This window comes from Aythya fuligula, chromosome 2, assembly GCF_009819795.1.
Source record: "Aythya fuligula isolate bAytFul2 chromosome 2, bAytFul2.pri, whole genome shotgun sequence".
Taxonomy (NCBI): Eukaryota; Metazoa; Chordata; class Aves; order Anseriformes; family Anatidae; genus Aythya; species Aythya fuligula.
Window position 1 is genome coordinate 66,216,415 of NC_045560.1, and position 21,842 is coordinate 66,238,256.

At 37.1% G+C, this 21,842-nt stretch overlaps 1 protein-coding gene across 1 annotated transcript in view; it reads right to left on the reverse strand.

Moving 5' to 3' along the window:
* Nucleotides 1–10,220: 10,220 nt before the first annotated feature.
* Nucleotides 10,221–21,842, reverse strand: part of TPPP (tubulin polymerization promoting protein) — a 69,644-nt gene continuing 58,022 nt past the window's right edge. Inside the window, 3 exon segments of the mRNA XM_032182195.1 lie at nucleotides 10,221–11,467; nucleotides 19,622–19,648; nucleotides 19,650–19,776. Coding sequence (XP_032038086.1) covers nucleotides 11,273–11,467; nucleotides 19,622–19,648; nucleotides 19,650–19,776 — 349 coding nt within the window. The 3' untranslated portion in view covers nucleotides 10,221–11,272.

Genomic DNA, 21,842 nt, shown 5'->3' on the forward strand with positions numbered 1-21,842 from the left:
TGTTGTCAGCCAATACCTGAAAGACATGGTTTTGTCACCAAACACGTGAACATGCGTGTTGTCACCCAATACCTGAAAACACCTGAAAATGCGTTTTGTATCTGGAGGCATGAACACACATGAACACCTAAAGAATGTGTGGAAATGAATTTTCTCACCAAACACATTAGCACTTGTGACCATGCCATGATGTCACCTTACAACCAAAAACGCTTGTAAATGCTTTTTGTAACAACACAGGTGAACACACACGTTGTCACCAAATTCCTGAAAATGCATTTAAATGTGTTTCTTCACAACATAGCTAAGCACGGGTGAACGCACATGAACGCGCATGTTTTCATCCTATGCCTGAAAGTGTGTGAAAATGTGTTTTGTCACAACACGTGATTATGGATGACCATGCGTGACCATGCATGTAGTAACAAAATGCCTGAAGATGCTTGAAAATATTTTTTGTCACAAGACATGAGAGCATGCATTAACACGCGTGTTGTCATGATATGACTGAAAATGTGAAAATGCATTTCATCACAAGATGCCTGAACCCACATGAAAATGTGTATTGTCACCAAATACCTGAAAACACGTTGGTGAGACAGTGCACATGACTGGAACACTCTCATGGAGGGCTATGTCCTTTTTAGGAAAGACAGTCTGGGGAAGTGAGGGGGAGGAGATGCCCTTTATGTGAGGGAGCAACTAGAATGTACCCAGCTCCACCTGGGGGACAGTGAAGAAGGAGTGGAGAGCTTGTGGGTGAGAATTAAGGGGCGGGCTGGTATGGGTGATACTGTTGTGGGGGTGTAGTACAGGTCACCACATCAGGAGGAGGTCAACGAGGCCTTCCACAAGCAGATGGAAGTAGCCTTGTGATCCTAGGTACTGGTTCTCATAGGTGACTTCAATTATCCAGACATCTGTTGGGTAACCAACTTGGTCAAGCACACGCAGTCCAAACGGTTCCTTCAATGCGCTGAAGATAACCGAAGATAATTTTCTGACACAGGTGATGGAGGAGCTGATGAGGCGGGGGGTGTTTCTGGACCTTGCTCTTACCGACAGGGATGGGCTTGTTAGCAATGTGACGGTTGGGGGCAGCTTGGGATGCAGCAACCATGAGACGGTGGAGTTCAAGATGGAACTTGGTGGAAGAAGTAAGTCAAAAAGTAGGATAGCTACCCTAGATTTTTGGAGAGCCAACTTCAGCCTCTTCCAGGATCTACTTAAGGGTATCTCATGGGCTCGATTGTTAGAAAGCAAGGGTGCTTTTGAGAGCTGGGCAACATTTAAACAGCACTTCTTCCAAGCTCAGGATCGGTGCATCCCTAAGAGTAGGAAATCAGGGAAGGGCGGGCAGGAGACCTGCATGGATGAGCAAGGAGCTCATCGACAAGATCAAAAGAAGAGGAAGGACTATGAAATGTGGAAAAAGGGCCTGTCCTCCTGGGAGTATAGGAGTGTTTGCAGGGACACAATGAGGAAGGCTAAAGCCCACCTGGAGATGAAGCTTGCAAAAGAGATAAAGGATAATAAAAAGGGTTTTTTTCAAGTATGTAAACAGTAAAAGGAAGACTAAAAATAATGTGGGTACCCTGGTGAACAAGGCAGGTGTCCTGGTAACAGGGGATGCTGAAAAGGCAGAGATATTGAATGCCTTCTTTGCTTCAAGGACACCCCCCTACCACCGGGACTCCTGGACCCTGGAGGGAAGAGAAAGAGTCTGGGAAATGGATATCTTCCCCCAGTTGATGAGAGAGTGGTTCAGGAGCATCTGAGTGGGATCAACGCACATTAATCCATGGGCCCCAATGGGATGCATCCACGTGTGCTGAGGGAGTTAGCAGAGGTGATTGCCGAACTGCTCTCTATCATCTTTGAAAGGTCTTGGAGAACAGGAGAGGTGCTTGAAGACTCAAGGATAGCCAATGTCACTCCAGTCTTCATGAAGGGCAAGAAGGAGGATCCGGGAAACTAAAGGCCAGTCCGTCTCACCTCTGTCCCTGGAAAGGTGTTGGAACATTCAGAATGTGAGTGAGCTCAAGCTTTTGAGATTGAAGTCCAATCTATGTTACACAGCTACCTAAGAAGAAATTGTTTAGTTGCTGACAATTTTCATTTGGTGGATCACTTTTACATTTTGAGAACTCTAGTATGATTGCTGTATAGCCATGATGGTAAAGGCTAGCTTTACTCAAAAGTAGGAAAAGAAATTGTAAAAAAGAAACCTATTCTGTTCAGAGCCAGAGAATGGGCTTTTCAGAGAGCATTTTAATGTAATTCATACATTCATTAGCCATTTGCTTATCAGCTAAACTGTAAAATAATTGTTGGCAACAGAGTTTAACTGCAAACACCATTTACGTGGAGGAAACCAGAAACTGATGTAGTAACACATTTATTGATTACTTTGCCAATTAAACATACAAATTTTTACAGTCAACAGCAGTACCATACTTTATAAGAAGCTATGCTTTAAAAAATGGTGTTTACAATACAGATTTCACTATAGCTTTTCAAGCCAAGCTTTTACAGTGCTATTCAAATAACTGCTGTACTTTAACTTTTTCCTTTAAACTTTGACAATAACGTAGTAGACAAAGTACCTTTTCCATTGTTAATGTTTTTTTTAGAATTTAACACAACTTTGAAAAGTTTAAAACGTCCAGAACATTGCCATTAACACTCATACTGATAATGTGATACATTTAATACTTTTTAGCATTAATAGTGTAAAAATATATTGCATATATATATATATATAAAAATTTGTTTCCCTTTCCTCAAAAACAAAACAAAACAAAACAAAAAACTAGTACAGCCTAGTAGTATACGATCTCCTTTCAAGTTTCTTTTATTTATTTTAAAGATTGTATAGTAGTAGTTTTAAATTAACAGAAACAAAGGTATGGAAATAGAGAATCAATGTTGTGCTCCCCCCATAACTTCTTGTCATGTTTACAAGGCCTATTAACCCTTATTATTAACTAATAATGGTGACTCCCTTTTTGCTAATGCCAGTTAGAATTCCAGCAGTGACTGCAGTGGGGATAAAATTTTACCCAGTGTTCTTTACACTGGACAGTGCCTGGACCCTGCTCCAGCAGGGAGATTGGACTAGATGACCTTTCAAGGTTCCTTCCAATCCCTAATTCTGTAATTCTGTGACCCCTTCATCAAGTGGTTAAAAATATTTGCTTAGCATATGTTGACCTATTACAGTTAAGATTAAGAAATTCTATGCTCAAGTTGTCCATGTGTGATAATGAAAAAAGGTTCTGTGATAAATTAGTAAGAAAAAAGTAAACTTGTAAGGTTAAATGATCTTGTAAAGTTTTAATTGTGTTAAAATTTCACAGTATGCTAGTACAGCTGAACATTAATGTTTTCAATGTTGACAGTTATAAATATTGCAGATAACTATTAGCACACAGCAGCTTCCTGTTTTTTGGGGCCCAAGATGAAAGACAAATCAAAATAAGCAAGAAATAGTAAAATTCACTGAAGGTTTTTATCATGCTGGATAGTGCTCCAAGGAAGACTATGTCAAGATCCACCTTCCTATCAACTATTTAACAGTTAGATTTTTTAGTGATCTAGGTAATCAAAGACAAAACAGTTTCTTTCACCTCTCCACTTTATGATCAGGTCCTGACAGCATGCACACCCACATTTGTCCAAATAAAGAATCAAACCGTCTAAACCAAAAAAAGAAATGTATGTTGGAACACATAGAGATAAACAATCTAGCAAAGGAATAAAGCATGATGTGCATAAATAAATGGTTCATCGCTGAAGAAAACCAACTTTGAAGATTCAAAAATTATACTTCTGTATAAATATATTTCTCCTCCAACATTTGAATCTGATGCATAAAACCTTGCAAAGAATAAACATCAATATAATTACGCAACATCAACTATTTCTCTGATTTACAGAATATAAAGACAAATTACTTTGTATTATAAGCATTGTACAGACATCTGTACTGCAATAGTTTGCCAAAGCTGATAATTCTAAGCCCAGCACAAAGACAAATACACTAATTGCATCTGGTAACTTGTTTTTGTTGATGACCTGGCCATTTCATGCAATATAGTGCAAACAAAAGTAGTTTGCCAACAGATTTCTATAGTTTGTACATTAACTGCCCTTTCACAAAGCCTTTGTAAAGAAGTAGTGTGTATTTAGCATGAATATTACTGATACACGGCATTTTACTGTTGCATTAACATAACTCAACAGATCACAGGCTGCATTGTTTCATTGCTTTGTTTAAAAATAACATTTGAGCAAATGCAACCATGCAGAAACTCATCTGATGTAAACTGGAGCTTAAAATGATTCACGATTGTTGGGATGCAGATTGTCATTCTTCCTTTATTCTTTTTTGTGTTGATCAACAACAACATAGCTTCTGATTAAAATGTAAAGATGGATGAAGCATATGGGTATATTTTTAAGACTATATTTTTAATTAACTTGGATGTGACTTTATTCAAGTTTGTGACCTGTACTGAAAAATGTGTAAAGTCATAGAAAACTATTGCATAAAGATATTTGAAGGTAAGGGTAAACTACCTTTAGTGAGGGTTATCTTGCAGGCCTCTACAATTGCTTACAACAAAAAAACACTTTGTTCAAGTGTCAGGAACTTTACTCACAAAAAGAGAAGCTTTATAAATATATTTGAAAATTAATTAATTGTATCGTTACCTGCAATGGAATGTGGTAGGTGTTTAATACTTTTCCAGATCAGGTCAGGTTTGCGCGTGGGGCACTTCAATGTCAATTTGCAAATGTAACGTATAGAAGAATCTCAAACCAACAAAACAAAAAATCTCTTCTGTAGTGTCACATGCCTCAAAGTAGTGGACATTTGCACACGCATGATTACAAAGGAGATTTTTTTTTTAAAGTCATTTCAGACAATCAGTATTGTAAATATCTTTCAAGAATACTCAGCAAATACACCGTGTTGGTTTGTGTTTTTTGTTTTGTTTTGGTTTGTTTTGGTTTGTTGTTTTTTTTTTTTTCCCTTTTGTTTATTATCAGGTTTGCTCTTGCCAAAGTCTACCTACAGTGGGTGATCAATTAGATCAATTAGTTTGAATGAAACAACTAAATTTAAATGTTTTCTGAGAAATATAAGAAAACAGCTATGTCTTAAAACTTGTGAAATCCACCATCTCTATACAGATTTTGAAACAATATAGCTCAGGTAATATACTGAAAAACATTAAATAAATAATATTTTTTAAAAAAAAAGCATATAACAATTATTTGTATGTGGAAAAACAAATTGCTCAGACAGTTAAGATTTGGAGCATCTACCTGCAATATTCTTTAGTCTCCTGAGGCACCATTCTTAGTTGAGACAAAGCACTGTTTTTGAGTTTAATGAGCAAGCAGGAATGCAACTAAAGGTCTCTCACTAGTTTTAGGACTCTGAACACTTAAAAGGAATAGCTCAGTCCTTCATTTCCAGCTTATATCTGGTAGCTAGATGGGCACTTGGGTGCACAAAATTAATAACTTAATGTCTAAATGCTATTTTATGGGCAAAACTCCAAATATAGGAGGTACACATGTATCAAGTTGATGCACTCCAAACTGAGAATTTCACACAAGTTTGAAATTTTGTCATTATGCTTCAGGTATTTCATTTTGTAAAAGTCCACAGGCATTGTAAGACAGTCTCCTGTTCCCTGTTCTTGCCCCCAGTATACCATGATTTTGTACTTACCTGACTGATGAAGAACTGCGTGCATACATTGTAAGTGTCAACTTGCTTCACAAAGTTGGGGCAAAATAAATTACAGGGCCCACACAGGGCATAATTTTAAATTATCTCCTGGGAGCACTCAGAACTGTTGACTCTTTCTTTTCTACTTGCTCACTAAGGAGGAACTCTTTTTGCCATTATAAATTCATGCTAGAATCACTGGAGAGTGTTTTCCTCCAGAAATAGGAACAGAATAGACATATGTGTCAAAACATGAAAATTCTAGATCTCTACTTTTGTACTATGGAGGTAGAATGGCAGCATTACCAACTACTGGCCATGCTGAATAGCTCAGGCTGCAGGACTAGAGCTTTGCCTTTTAAGATTTAAGGTTTAAGCCAGCACTTACATGGTTTAATTACTTAGCTGGATTCAAAAATTATGTGCACACACACACACATACAAACCAGCACAAGTCCTATGTATTACATTACCAACTACCAACTAACAGACAGAACATAATATTCACAGTACAAAAAATATACACAAAGGTGCAATCATTTTAGCACACACACAAGGCCAACAATCAGAGTTTAAAGGATATGTACTAGTGCAACACATTACATTTTATCATGAAAGTAAATGGTTTGTTACTTGGTGAGTGCAAACAGAATTCTTATGGATGACAAACACATGCCCCCAGTATACATGCATTACTGTAAGGTAAGGTTATATTTTGAACAGCTGATAATTATCATACAAGCAGGCACAAATAAAGTTTATTTTAACTGACATCACTTAAAAAAATAATAAAATTACAGTTACTTTAAAGTTTTGGTTTTGGAGAAGGATACACAAGCACTTTCTCTCTATACATCCCACTTGCAAGCCAAATCCATAGTAGTCATTTACCGTTTAGTTCTGGCTTACCAACAAATTCCATCTGCCATGAAAATGATATTAACTCAGCCAACAGAGGAAAAACATGACTGAAATGGTAACCCATGAATTCTATAATTTCAAAAAGTTGCCAGAGGAATTTTTAATTCAGGTAAGGTCAGTAAAATACAGGGGAAATACCACATTTTAATCCAAAGTATCTTTGAAGGAGAGTCTCTATAGTGATGAAAAACACAAAGTGTGACATATGAGTAGGTTGGAAATTTCCCTCTCCTTTCCCTAAAGTAAAAAAGATACTTGTGTCATTGGTAAGAAATACTGTGTGTTTTTAAAAACCTAACACACATACACACACATGCAAAAACACAAACAGGCCAGACATTGTCCATTGTCCAATGTTCAGCTTTTCTTTTGGTCTTCCAAATACTTTATTACAACTAGTCACAACTGTTCATATAGGACTGTTGAAAAAGATATATTATTTAATGTCTGTTATTCAGTAACACTATTGTGATAGCTTTGATAGCCATGAAGAACAGGACAATATTTTTTCCTGAAATTTCCATATAGATATGATTGTTGGAAAACTCTCAACAAGTAACTAAAGCACAGAGAGTAATAAATTTATTAAACAAGCACTAATAATAAAACCCATTTTTCTTCTGCACATTTTGAATCATATATATATATTTATTTAATAAGATTATTCTTCTGCCTTAGTCAGGATTTTTGTTTCTTGTCCTCAATCTTGCAAAGGTTCAACAGTCAGACTGGAGATGCAGGTAAGACTGGGTACTATCATAGTATTTAAGGGTTTAATTTTAAATGAACAGTGAAAAGAACAAATTTGAGTTTGTTCTTATAGGTAATTATTGCTAAAAGCTACATGAACTTTCTGATCACATTTACCTCAACAGTATGTTCACTGAAAGCAAAGGTAATTAGGAATAATAGGTTTTTATAGACAAGAGCATTGCAGATGAGAAATCAGACTGGAAAGTCTGATGGAATGAGTTTAGATGGCCAAAAACCAGAGATGAGTATAAACCTTATTGGGTACACCATGTCCTCACTTCAGGCATGCCATTTATGTAGAGTAGTGGTATACACGATGAGTATATATACTCTACGCCACCTCCCAAGATATCCCTTTCCATCATCTCTGAGTTACAAGCTGTACTTGATTTCCTGAGAACAGCAGGTGAACAAACAACAGAAGTGGTTACACCACTTTGCCTCATTCCCAAACAGGCCTGAACTTTTAGAAATATGGTTAACATTATGGTTAACAAGCTAGTATTTAATTAATTAATTAACATTATGGTTAACAAGCTAGTATTTAGGCTTTTAATTTCCCACAGAAATGAGTGAGAAAGTAAGAGCTTAAGTAAGTGGCTGAACCACTGATACAAAACTGTATATGGTGCTTTTGTTCATAACTTCTATCTTCCATGTCTTCCGTATCAAGTGTAGTAAAAGGGAAAAATCCTTCCAAAGTATTACCTTTCCAGCCACAACTTCCGTTTTTCACTGTCATATCAGAATGATTTCTTTTCATGCATTTGTATGATTGTGTTTTTAAACTATCCAACTGCAAAGTAGAAGAAGAAACAAAGAATGTTCCTCAAAATAAAATATTGCTATCTAAAGCATCTTTTCAGGCCCTGATCCAACGTTTACTATGTCACTGAAAATTTTATACAACTTTGCATCAGGTCTGTACAAAGTGCTTTAGTTCTGGCACAGGTTTCATACTGTAATGCAAAGTTGGTGTAGTTTCTTCTTCACCATTTCTTGTCAGCGTCAGCCTGGATCTGTCCCCATTCACAATTATTTTGCATGCCTTCTGGCTTATGAGTGTGCTGATCTCTCTCATGCTGTGGACTAGCAACTTAAAACGTAATATGACCTTAAAAACTTCCTAACCAAACATTACTCCATTATACCATTACTCCATTATATCATTACTTGCACTCAGTATTTGCATACTTCAGAAAGCCTTCACTTGGGAACTTTAGGTTAGGCATCCCCTAGTATGCCAGACAAGACCACTAGCTAGCAACAAATGGCAAGATTAACGAAGTGTTGGAAGGGCTCTACAATAGACTGAACTTTCATTCACCTTTTCATTAGACTGGACTTTCATTTTACCTTTCATTCAGGCAGGGTCCAGATCTTTTCAGCTACCAGTGAGCTATCAGACAAGTCTTAAAGTCAATGGGAAGAACAGGGACATTAATCTTGCCTTTAACTTAGCTAAGGATTTGTCAAGGGAGGCTTAGCCATTTTGTTTATAAAGAGAATAAAATAAAATAAAATAAAATAAAATAAAATAAAATAAAATAAAATAAAATAAAATAAAATAAAATAAAATAAAATAAAATAAAATAAAATAAAATAAAATAAAAAATACTAACCTTCAGGTGCACAGGCACCAGTGATATATCATAAAGAGGGTTCTCTGCAGTTAGCCAGTTTACTGCCATGCTGGAATAATTTAGCCATTGCTTGTATCACAGCATGCTACTTGCTGCCTCAGTGTGACAGGTCACCAATGCAAGAAAGGATTGTATAATCCTTCATTCCCTGTAAATTTGTCTTCATGAACAAAGAGTAAATCTTGGAGAGACTCACACAAAGATGAAGGCTTCTCATCCTGAGCATCCCTGGATATATCAAAAATCTTCCCAGATAACCAGAGCTAATCACAGCAAAGAGATACTTAAAACCGGACAAGAACATGTACTAAGTTTTAGTAAACTTCTCTCCCTCCTCAAAATAAAAACCAATACAAGTTATAAACAAACAAATAAAAATCTTCAAATCCATGATGAATCCTTGCCTTTATGTGTTATTGTTGTGGTTTCAGGCTGATGTATGGGCTTAAAGGGTCATTTGAGGCAAAGTTACAAGAAAGGCCATTCAGTGTCAGAAAAGGAAAACACAAAATGTGAAAGGACTGAAAACCAGCTCTCTGTTTTTGGACATGGGCCAAATACAGACTGTTAGCCTGCATGGCATGTGACAGACCATGAAGCTCACTGAATTTTATGTACTCTGAGTGGGATGCTGATGCTGATAATGCTAGGAAGAAAACAGTGAAGTTATTAACCTTTATCCACAGACAAACATTAAAATGAGTGCTTGAGCTTTTTTAAAAAGAAAGCAAAGCAAACCAGTTAGGAGCTGTATTTAAACACTCAAAAAATTGTCTTTCATAAATTTATAGGACCAGAGTAATACGTTAGAGTACTTCTTCAGCTCTTGTGGAAAAGTGGACCAGCCTTTTCTCTCCCTTTTAACCAGTGCATGTATGTGTGTATGTATACATATATATATTACAAAAAAAATAAAATAAAATAAAAATAAAGATAAAAATAAAAATAAAAAAGAGTGACTTTTATTCTTATTAACCTGTTTGGGCGATCTGGGCCACAGGCAGGTCACATTCAGCTGCCTGTACCTTAAACATGTGGAATTGGTTCTTCTATAGCAACAGAAAGCCATTCCCATCAATAAAATTACTCCCAAATAAGGCAGGACAACTAAACAGAGAATCAAGTCCTTTGGCTTCAAACAAAACTAACGGAACATGTAGCACAAGTATAATAGTATATTCTTCTGTGCAAGTTGCAATTAGTTACATGAATATTAATATTAAATGTCCTTAATAAAGGGGGTCATAACCTTCCTTACATATGTTATAGCTTAAATGGGATATGTGCATAATAACATTCACTTATTAGCACTGATTTGCAATGTTTAGTCAAAATCAATATTTTAAAGCATTGTTATTTTAATGCCCCCTTCATTTCAAATGTGAGGGAGTACAAACTTGAAAATGGACTACAAAAAGCTTTAGTAGACTTTCTTAGTAATGTCTTGTTCCTCACCTCTCAGGTTAGTAAATTAGCTTCATACAAATCAGCTAGGCATACCATGCTACACAGTACACACAATAACAAAGCAAAAAGTATAGACAGGAGGAAAGTAAGGGGTTGGTATTCTCCACCTTTTTCTGCTGACATAAATATGTTAGAACTTGTATTGTCCCAGAATAGATCTTTTTTCTTAATTTAATTTTTCATAAATGCGGTATGAAATTTACATGGTAGCACCCTGTATATTACAACTAATTATTCCGCAGTAATACACTGCTGAATCTTTTAAGGAAAGTTCCAGATTGCACATAAGACATTTTTGAAAAAGCCCACAAACAGTAGTCAAATCAATCTGCATAAATAATGGGATATTTTTCAGAAATGCTGCTATGAAAGAGCCTCTTTTCAGGAGGTTTTCTTCTACATCCTCAGGACATTTAGGAATGTTTGAAATTTTTTGCTCAAATTGACGAAGAATAATATAACAGCTCTTGACTTTTTTTGTCTAAAGCGCTGAACATAATGATGTCTTTTTTTTTAACTGATACAGTTATTTTTGCCAATGTGTGCATGAGGAATGTAATGAAGTGGCATTGTGCTGCAAGTAGCTCAGCAGATGTTGAAATCAGTTCCAGTTCCTGAAAACTTCTTGACAACATAGTCTCAGCATTCACAACAACTGAAACATAGGATTCATCTATGTCATTCTTAAAAATATATTCTCTTTCCCCCTCTCTTTCTCCATCTGTGTTGTAAACCCTCAGTCTTACTTGCTTCCTTGTACTTTATGATCATATGTGCCTGCATGCTTATAGCCAGATACATATCCTGAAGCATCCACCAGATCTTCTCGGCCAGCTCTGCCTTTTCCTTTCCCACTGGGATCAAACCTCTCTTTGTGAGAACCCGTGAATTTTGATGTATCTGTAAGGCGTGATACAGTTGGAGATGAAATGGCTTTCTATTGGAAGAAAGAAAAGACACACAAAAACACACATCAGAAATGTTACTTTCAGTACAGGCATTGTACATGGTACTGATGCTAATGATGGATACTATGTAAATATCTAGTCACTTCCAGCAAAAGGAAAAATTTGTTCTTTGCCATTACATAGAATTACAATAATAATATAGCCAAGAATAAAAAAGCGCAACTTATATCAAAAAGTTTTTCAAGAGACTTTCAATATGAGATACTTCTGATTAACAATCAAGTTTTAAACACCAAAGACAGGAATTGTCATGTTCAAAACCTATTAGCTCAACATCCAAACATAAAAGCCCAGCTCCACCAATGTAACCAATTACTCCAATTGCTCCACCAGCAAACCAATACAAGTAGAATTCCTTGGTACGAGAGACTAAAATTTATTCTAAACACTAGAATTAAGACAGAAGTAAAAAACTAAAAGAATTGAAAGTTACTTTCAGTGTTACCAGATTAGTCATCTATGACTTTGTGCAAAAACTTTCTCCTACATTATTTCTACTGAGTCATATAAGGATACTTAAAGTTTTACGATCATTGAGAAAAAGAAAATGTCACTATGCAAATGGAATGAAAACAGTATGTCACAGAACAATACAGGAACATGCCAACCTGCATGATTGGAGTGAGAAAAATTAAGTTTACATTTGAAAATCAGGAGAAAAAAGGCACTAAAAGAAAAACATAAAACAAGATTTCTGTGTCCTAGTGGAAATGATGACGACATGAACGAATATTGATGCACTTTGGGTGTCATTATGCATGCTACCATATGTTAGGGCGTATTTTAGAGACAAAAATGACTTCCCTGTAGTGAAGTAAAAAAGTTTTCCAAAGCATCTTCCATCAAAAACTTCATTCCATCTCTACCCATCTTTGGATTAAACAAGCACTTATTAATGACACCTAACAAACAGGCTTTCAGAGTTACATGAAGCTCTTCTACACAACACTGTAGCCTGAATATCTTTTCATGCTGTACTTGGAAAACATACTCGAATCTGTACCAAAAGACTGGGAATGAATGCTGTAACTGAGGCCTGTCCACCATGGAAGCCACATCCTCCACAGCACTTCTTTTTGAAATCAGACATCTTTTCTCAACTCCTGGTAAGTTACTAATTCTCTGATGGGAGAGCTGCAAAAGGCAGTGCTGGCTATTCAAGAAACAGTATTGCTCTTCAAAATAACCAGTAACTCAGCAGTAACTCAGTAACAGTACTTCTGTATAGAAGAGAATCAGAGCACTGGGAGTGGTTAATGCTGCTGAAAATGCTCAAATGAGGACTGTTAGGTAAGATGCAAATATTACTCCTTACTCAACCAGGATACATTTTTTGCAGTGGTCTACCAGGCTACACTAACTCTGTCAACTGTAATCATCCTTCTTTAATTCGTCACTGAAACTGAATGGCTTTATTTGCTCCCTCAAGCACGCCCTTATAGTATCTAATGCCATTTCTCCCTAGAAAAGTTTGCCACATAGATTTGTTTATGTAGCCAAGATGTTCTGGGAGATTTCAGACACAGTACCAATTAGTAATCTTTGCAAGGTTTTTTTCATTGTTGTTTTTGTTCCTGTTGTTTGTTTGGTTGGTTTTAATTATTTGCTGGTAACATCCTGAATATTTGTAACCAGAGACTAAACTGTCAACAGAGAAAAGGGCAACGCAATTTAACACAGTAGCTGGGAGCTCCTTCATCTGTGCCACCTAGGTGTTCATTACCAACTTCACGGGGGGAAAAAAAAGGAAAAAAAAAAAAAAAGTGGGAAGGGAAAGAGATGAACTACCACTCATCAGCAGGAAAAATGCAAGAAGAAATACTGTGAACTTCACAAAGAGCTGAATCAGGACAATTCCCATCTAAAGCAAGTAAGCACTCCACCTTCTTTTTAACAGTGCATCACAGACAAATTTTCTCTCTTGCCGTACAGTAATTCTGCTTCCGATCTCCAAGTGCTTGACTGCTTACTATCTGTGGTAAGTTATACCTACTACTTATCTACCTACTATAGACTGAGCTATACCTGCCTACTTATATTTTTCTAGAGGCAGCAAACCACTTGGAGCAACTTTCTTCTTTCCTTTCTGTGAACTCACAGAAGCCTTAATTTTTCTTCTCTGTCTGGAAATATAGCTAACCAAAATGTGTGCATATCACAGAAGATCCACATGAACTCGGCTTTTTACCCCCCCCCCCCCTTTTTTTTTTTAAACCTATCATTATGAGAAAAGTTTTACTTTGCAAAAGATACTTAAATATAATGAATGTATAAACTGGTTGGGAACACCAGATGAATCAGCCAATGGTATTTTCCAAAATACCAAAACTTCTGCCCTCCAAGGCTGGCTGTTCTCCCATTTACTCAGTTGTTTTCATTAACACAAGCCAGAAGCATAAAAGGGAAGATTACTGACAATGGACCTGTTCATTCACCAAACCTGTATTTTTACTGGTATTTTCCTGGAACATTGTTCTCTCCTTAATAAATAAATATGTATGGATATATATAAAAATAACAGTACATAACTAATCACATGATATGTTGCTTCTTAACTGTGGGCCTCCAACCCAAAGATGTGGTTACCTGACCTCCAGGTTGGTGGAAACATCTTAGAGAAGTCAGAAAAGATACGCATGCCCTGCCCCCCCACCCCTTCAACTGAATCTCCGCTCACACTAAAACCTCACTGAGAAGATCAGAACAGGCCACGGTCTCAGAAAAAGCTAGAGGAAGTAAAAAGGAATTGTTTTTATACCCGTAGATTTACTGATTTGAAACAATCATGTACAAACTTGCTACTTTTTACCCCTTTGTGTCAGTGTCTATAGAGAAGAGCTTCTAAGATAGTAAGGAGCTTGGAACATGTGGCATGTGCAGTGAGAAGCTGAGAGGATTTGTTGAGCCCCAAAATGTGCATGGGGGGGAGGAGGTTCTAGAAGAAAACAGAGCCAGTTTGCAAGTGCATACTGGGGAGAAAAAATGTTTCTTGATTTGTGTGTGTGTGTGTGCGCGCACTGTTTTAATTCATGGGAAAGCATGCATATGTGTTAAAAACAAATAAATTCTGAAGTCAGGAACACAGATCAAGCTTGAACAAAAAAATTTAGATTTCACTCGTGCTGCTTCTGCTTAGCACACAAAAAGAAAAAGAAAGTGGTAACTAACTCCAATAGAGCCAGGCAGTAGTAACACCATTTTAATACAGTCAGGGTGAGAACTTTTGAAGGAATAATCCCCAGTTAACACCAGTTGGGTGTTCTAATACCACAAGTCCTAACTCTATACAGATCAACCCCAACTTCCCACTGATTAGTATTCCCACTAGAACTGCACCAAAATTCATTAAGGAAGGTACCTTGTTTGTGACATCACCTCCAGGAACAATTTCAAATTAGTAAGTTAAACAGTACCTGCTTGGCCCAGATCTAGCATCCACAATGTAAGATTGTATAGTGCCCAACTTTAAGGAGCAAATCATATGTTGCATACTCAGCATTTACACATGACCATTTTTCCTCCCCTGTAATATTAGCTCTAGCTCCAGCTCCCAACGATTTCAAGACTCCAAGCATCCACAAACTGTGGGATCTAGCAGCCTGATTACTATGACAACGTCAAAAACTATGTGCCAGCACTTCTCTGAGAAAGAGCTCTACAGTCGTTTGGGGATGAAGATGAAACAGCACAGACTCCCATTGTTTTTGTTTGTTTTTGTTCCAAGATGGGCTTTTGGTGAATCCTCCTCCCCAGTCTCTAATGAGACTTGTTCCAGTTCAGTTGCAAAACAGTTCTCTTAAAGCTCAAGATAAGCACAAGACTGGGCTCTTCTAAGTCAGCCCATTGCTTAGAAAATAATATTAATTAACCTAAAAAAAAAAAAAAAAAAAGAGAGAAAAGAAAAAAACAAAACTTGAAGGACAATGACAAATTACATTGAATTCTGCATGCTTCACAAGAATCACATTCTCCTTTGACCTAAGCAAACAACATCTTAATTCCTTTAGGAGCTTTAGGCACATAGGCAGATTAAATATGTACTAATTGCAACAGTAACAGTATATTCGTCTGCTTAAGAGATGGAGAACTTCTAGCTAATGTCCTTATTTTATGAGGCAAACGTGCACACATACCTTGTTTCTATAAAATTTCCCCTCTAACTTCAGAACAGCTGTTAATTTCTATCATCTATGCAGGAACGTGAAATAATGTACGTATCTTCTGCTGCCACAGTCTATTTGCGGCATTATATGCATTGTACCACCATATTGTTACATACAATTTTCTTTAGCAGCAGTTTTTCAGGGATGTTCAGATTAGATACAAGTGCAATACGTAGTCCATTGATAATAACAATAAATCAATAATCACATGCAGCCTATTGACCACTGATGACCACTGCCAGAAATTCTACTGTACAGTTTTCAGTAGTGACATCAATGCAAAGATTTTCCCTTTTCTAAATAGGGAAGTTACTCATGTTTATCTACAGAACAATTAATGCTTTAGACAACAAGTGATCTCACAGAACAACAACAACAAAATAGAGAGCCAAGATACCTGCTCAGAGTCAGGCCTATTCTGTGCCCACAAGGTAATCACTATCAGATTTCTTACAGCACAGCCCAGTGCTCGATTTATTCATATTCATAAATTCACACAACGATTCAAGTTGGAAGGAACATTTGCATATGAGCCTGTATCCAGCGCAAACCCTCACTCACAGCAAAGCTCTAATGATACTTGCTCAGATACTTCTCCAGTCACACTCCTGAACACTTCCAAAGATGCAGATTCCATTGCCTCTCTGGGCAACTTATTCCAGTATTTCGGTACACACAGGGTAAAAACAACCACCACAAATGTATTTGGTTTATGTAGCAAGGTTTTGGTAGTTCAGGGCTGCAGGGGTGGCCTCTGTTAGAAGAATCCAGAAGCTGGCCTGTGATAGATAAGGCTCTGAACAGGACCCGCTGCTGCCCAGAGCCAAGCCAATAAGCAACATTGTTTGTGCCTCCATGACAGCATTTTTAAGAAAGGGAAATGCCATTCAACAGCAACTGGGAAAGACGAGTGAAAAACATCTATGACAAGATGACTCAGTTAGTAAATGAGGGAAAGACTGTAAATTTTGTCTACCTGTATTGCAGTAAAACATTTGACACTGTTTGTCACAGTATTCTACTGGAGAAACTCGCTGCTCATGGCTTAAACAGGTGTCCAGATCACTTACTGAAAAACTGGCAGGATGACTGGGTTTGAAGTATCATAGTGGATGGAATTGCTTATTGAGAATAAAGGTATGTCCACATTAAGAAAAGGTTCAGCATTGAAGAAACTTCCAGGGTGAGATGGAGCATATAGGCAAGGAATCTGTTCCATGTTAGTCCCCTTGGCACATAACCTTAGACAACACCAGGGGAGCTTGGCAAGCTGACTCTTAGAGAAATAGCATGGAGTCGTTGGGATGGAGTGGAGACACCAGGGCCAGACTCTGCGATATCACCGCAGAGGGGGGTAACTGGATACTACAGAACTGATAGACTTCACAGCCAGCCCTGGATCAAACCAATAAATAAATTATGTCCTCTGAGTGAACTTTGCTCGTTATAATCTCATTATAACACCAAAACACACCTCCATCCCAAGGGCTACCCATCTCCAAAGTGCAACCACTCCTCACTGCGTATGCACTCTGAATTTCTCTGACCTTATACCTTTAAAGCAAATAAAAGAAAATTTTATACCAATCATAACAAAGATACATGTATGTATGACTAGTCACTCAAGCTCCACCTAAAAATAAGAAAATAGTATAAAACAGCTCAGAGACAAAAAATGTTAGGAAAGACACCATTGCTGACAAGTCAGGAGGACATCACTGACTTCTGGGATCAGCTGACAGGCTGAGCCTCTCTTCCCCCCCATAGGGAGAGCTATTGAGTGAGAGTTTGAACTCTTGGTTATACTGAGTGCTTCCCCAGAAAACCATAACATTCTCTATAGAGTTGTTTCATAAATTAACTTATATGTAGTTAGTTGTGTTAGTCATATTCTTGGTATTTGCACATGCTTTTCAGACTGTATTTATCACCAGCAGTCCTAAAAAGAACCTGTATTGCTGTTGCTTCAAAAACGCTACAACCAGTCATAATCTACTAGACTGAAGGTATATTGCACTATTTGTGCATTTGTGATTTTGGTAAAATGCAATATATTGAATGCTACCGGACTCTAGTGTTGAATTGGGCATCACTCAGAATCTAAGCCCAGCTGCCTTCAGCCCGTTTGGTTATCTGAGGACAAGCTGGCAACGCAAGGTGTTTAGACCCTGCCAAAACCTCTTAGCCTTTAATGCAACAGTGTCCAAGAAGGCCAATGGCATCCTGACCTCCATCAGAATAGTGTGGCCAATTATACTAGCGAAGCAATTGTTCCTTTCTATGTGGCACTGGTGTCACCACACCTAGAGTACTGAGTTCAGTTTTGGGCCCCTCCCTACAGGGTTACTAAGTTGCTCAAGGAGTGTGCAGAGAAGAGCAATGAAATTGGTGAAGGGACTAGAAAAACACGATGTCATTGCTGTCTACTACTCCTTAAAAGGAGGTTGCTGCAAGGATGAATTTTGGTCCCTTCTCTCAAGTGACAGGTGATAGGACATGAGCAAATGGTCTCAAGTTGTGCCAAGGGGAGGTTTAAATAAATAGGGAGAATTTCTTCATGGAGAGGGTGGTCAAGCATTGGAATGGGTTGCTCAGGTAAGGACTGAAGGTATTTGTGGACATGGACACACCTGGACATGCAGACATGGCACTAAGGGACATGGTTAGTTATAGGATTCACTAGATCAGTTTGACAGCTGGACTTGATCTTGAAGGTCTTTTTCAACCTAAAAAGATTCCATGAGTTTATATTCCCCACTCTATTACTCTCCCTGTGCTGCTGTCACATTCATATACATTTGCAGCACCTACCAATACTTCCATGCAGCTGCAAAGCTCTCAACACCCTGCCATTCACACATATAGACTTTCCTGTTAGCAGCTGTTGATCAATTCAGTACCTGTGTGCTGAAATACCAAAATATATAGGATCAGAAGCGAGGCCTAAAAGAATATGCATAATTCTAAGGGAGAAACCCTGGACAGATGGACAGGACAAAAAGAAAGGCTCATCATTTTAAGTCTGTAATAAAACTACCACTTCTTTCAAATGAAAGCACAAGAGTCAGTAGAATGAAATCTTGTACAAATCTATCAAACTATACAACTCAAAGAGATTTATCCACTTGAATTTTCCACTGTTCATTTGTGCAAGACCAATTTCTGGAAAGATTAGCTTTTCTGGAAATTAGATTTTCATTCACAGTTCTACAGAGTAAACTCAGGGAGACCACAAACTTTAAGCAGAGGAACTAAATTGACAAGAGTATTAAGTTCATGCTGAATGCTCCAGTAACTACTGAACTACATGGTAAAAACTAGTCTGAGCTGCCCATTTGAAAGAGGACGACCAAACCTAAATACGCTAGGCATTATAACTTCTTTTTCATATATAAACTTTAGTAATACCCTGCCAACATTAAAAAACAAACAAAACAACACAAATCAATAACCAACCAAGAACAAACCAAACGTTATAGTTCTGACAGACTTGGAAAAAACAGAAACCAAAGATCAGACTACTTGATAATTATTTCCAGATTTCTTGTATTCACATAGTAGATTTTAAGATTTCTTTTACTTCAGTCTTTGTGGTATTTCACACATCACCTTAGAACTGTTTGATGAAGTTCTAAATTCACTATTTTTTGTTTGGGTATACTGCTCTTAATAAACATTTCTGTATTTCAGTCACACACTATCTTGTTCATTTTTCTGACCACCCTGCTAGGTGGTACTATGATTCCCAAGAGAAGCAATGTCACTGCCACCCAAGCATACACAGTAGTGCAATATTCAGGTGTTGCATAATCTTTCATTTAGCACATTTGTTGCCTCCAGCCCTGGAAGCATACTATTTGGATTTGTGGATTGTAGAAGGAAGCAGATGACTATAACAACACTGGGATAGAACAAAAGACAGCTAGAACAATCCATCCTTTAAATCAACCAGTAACATACCGTTACTCCAGATATAACCGGGGCTTTTTCCTTCAATTAGTTTATATATTTCTTGAACTGCTTCTTCGTCACTCTTGTCTTTAAATCGTTTTTTGGAGAGTTCCTGAAGAGCTTCTTTAACTGGTCAAAAGTGATAGTTCTAGAAAGACTTTCCCCTGTCAAAAAACACACAGAAATTGAAAGAAATTACAAGAGAGCACAACAAGCATTCCAAGAATAGCAGAAAGTTTTTTAGTTTGCCACAGTGAACAACAGAAAACCATAACAGGAAAGAAAGAGCCATTCACCCAATGAAAACATTTCCCAGCCCATTAAAACATCAATTTCTTAAGAAACTTTCCTGGATGAAGGTTAAGAAACAAAGAGGAACTAGTGGAAACTGTCCTGCTATCAAAACATCTTCAGGTTTGTGCAAGATATAGTCTCACGTGGTTGATCACCATAAAGCCTGCATCCATAAAACACAGGAGTAGAAGAGCCTTGCTGTTTTGTTATTTTTATTCCTCTTCGAATAACTGGTTATGACATGCTATTCATAGGTCACTCTTCAAGTATTCACAAGTAAATTAATAATAATGCTGTTATATAAAGCAGCTATTAAAGCATTAAAAAAACTTGGAAAAAAAAAAATCCTTTATCAGACTGACAGTTCAGAAATTAGAGCTGAAGACTCTTGTAGTTGTCACTAATGAGAAGCCTATGTTCCCACACACAGGGGGAACAAATGGGAATATAAAGTATTTACTTATGTTTACTTCGAGTGGTAAAGATTTTGCTAACGCACCTTTTCCTCATAGATTTGTTGATCTTTAGAACAGGATTTTAACACACTAAAATGTGGGCATAAGTTTAAAACTAAAATTCAATAGAAAACTTCCAAAAAGGTGCTCTGACATTAAACATAGTACTAATTATGGTTACACCAGAGTAATAGAAGATGGTTTTGATTGTTTCCATTAGGAAACCTTAAACTAAAAACAAATAAATAAATCAATAAAATAAACAAACATTTGAGCCCTGTTGTTTGCTGGGAAGCATGCTACTACATCAGTTCTGTTTGCAGCCTAAGCATTTCTTCTTATTAGTGTCTCTAGCAAATCAGAAAAAAAAAAAAAAAAGACCAGACCAGTCCTTTGACAGTGACAGTTGTTTACAGAGGAAAAAAATGATAGATCCAAGCACAGAGACATTAAGACAACAGAGACTTCTGCTAGAAAAAAAAAAGTTACACATAGAAATTGAATTTGACTTCAGGTACCTCAAAAAGCCACTGCTAAGTGTAAGTTATCTGTCTTTGATCTCATCTTAGACAGGTTCAGAGTCAAATCACACTCAAATTTGAAAGTGCCTCCACTAACAAAAGGAGGATGCAAGATCTCTCGGTTTTAGGCACCAACAGTTCGGAAGTGAATCCTATGTCAATTGACTAAATGTGAAATGAAGTTGCATCTTAATGTTTAAAACAAGTAGAAATTGGTTATTCACACAAAATGTCAACACAAACACAACCCTCTACATACCAGTTCATTACTAGCATACTCTGTCTCCACCACGGTCCAACATGTAGGAAATCCTTATATCCATCACTCTCCCAATTTTAAACCAAAATAAACTTTTTATTTTGACCAAATTTTGCTGTCTGTGACTACTTGTCACTTTTAGGTGAAGCATATGTGGGAGTTTGTTATGGAATTAGCTAGTAGAAAAACACAGTGACAATGGAAGTGAAGAATATAATCCAACTTTTCATTAAACAGAAAAACACATTACACGTACTGCAATTAACTACTTGGAAGTTGTCCAGGACTCTCATTAGTAGATTAAATATCCCTCTTCTGATAAAACATGTCCAAGATTTTTAACTAGCTCAAGAAGTCAAGACTGCATTTTGGATTTGCCTCTCATTTAAAAAAAACATTGTACTGACAATCACCATAAAGATTCAGCCTAAGACCACACTAAGGCCCTTGTTCAGTATAGACTCACAGCCAAATCTAACATATAGGACCTTTCAAATGAGTTTTTCTGAAGCATAGTGGTTACCTGGTAGTCTCCAATCAGGACTGCTACAGTTTAACTTGGATCATCATTCAGGACCAAAATGGGAAAAGCCTTACCAATTCCAGCAGAAACTTTTGAAGTTAAACAATGACTCCTTACCAAAAGCAGTTATATACAAGTGTACTGTTTTTATTGTTGTCACTGTTGTCATGGTTTGTTT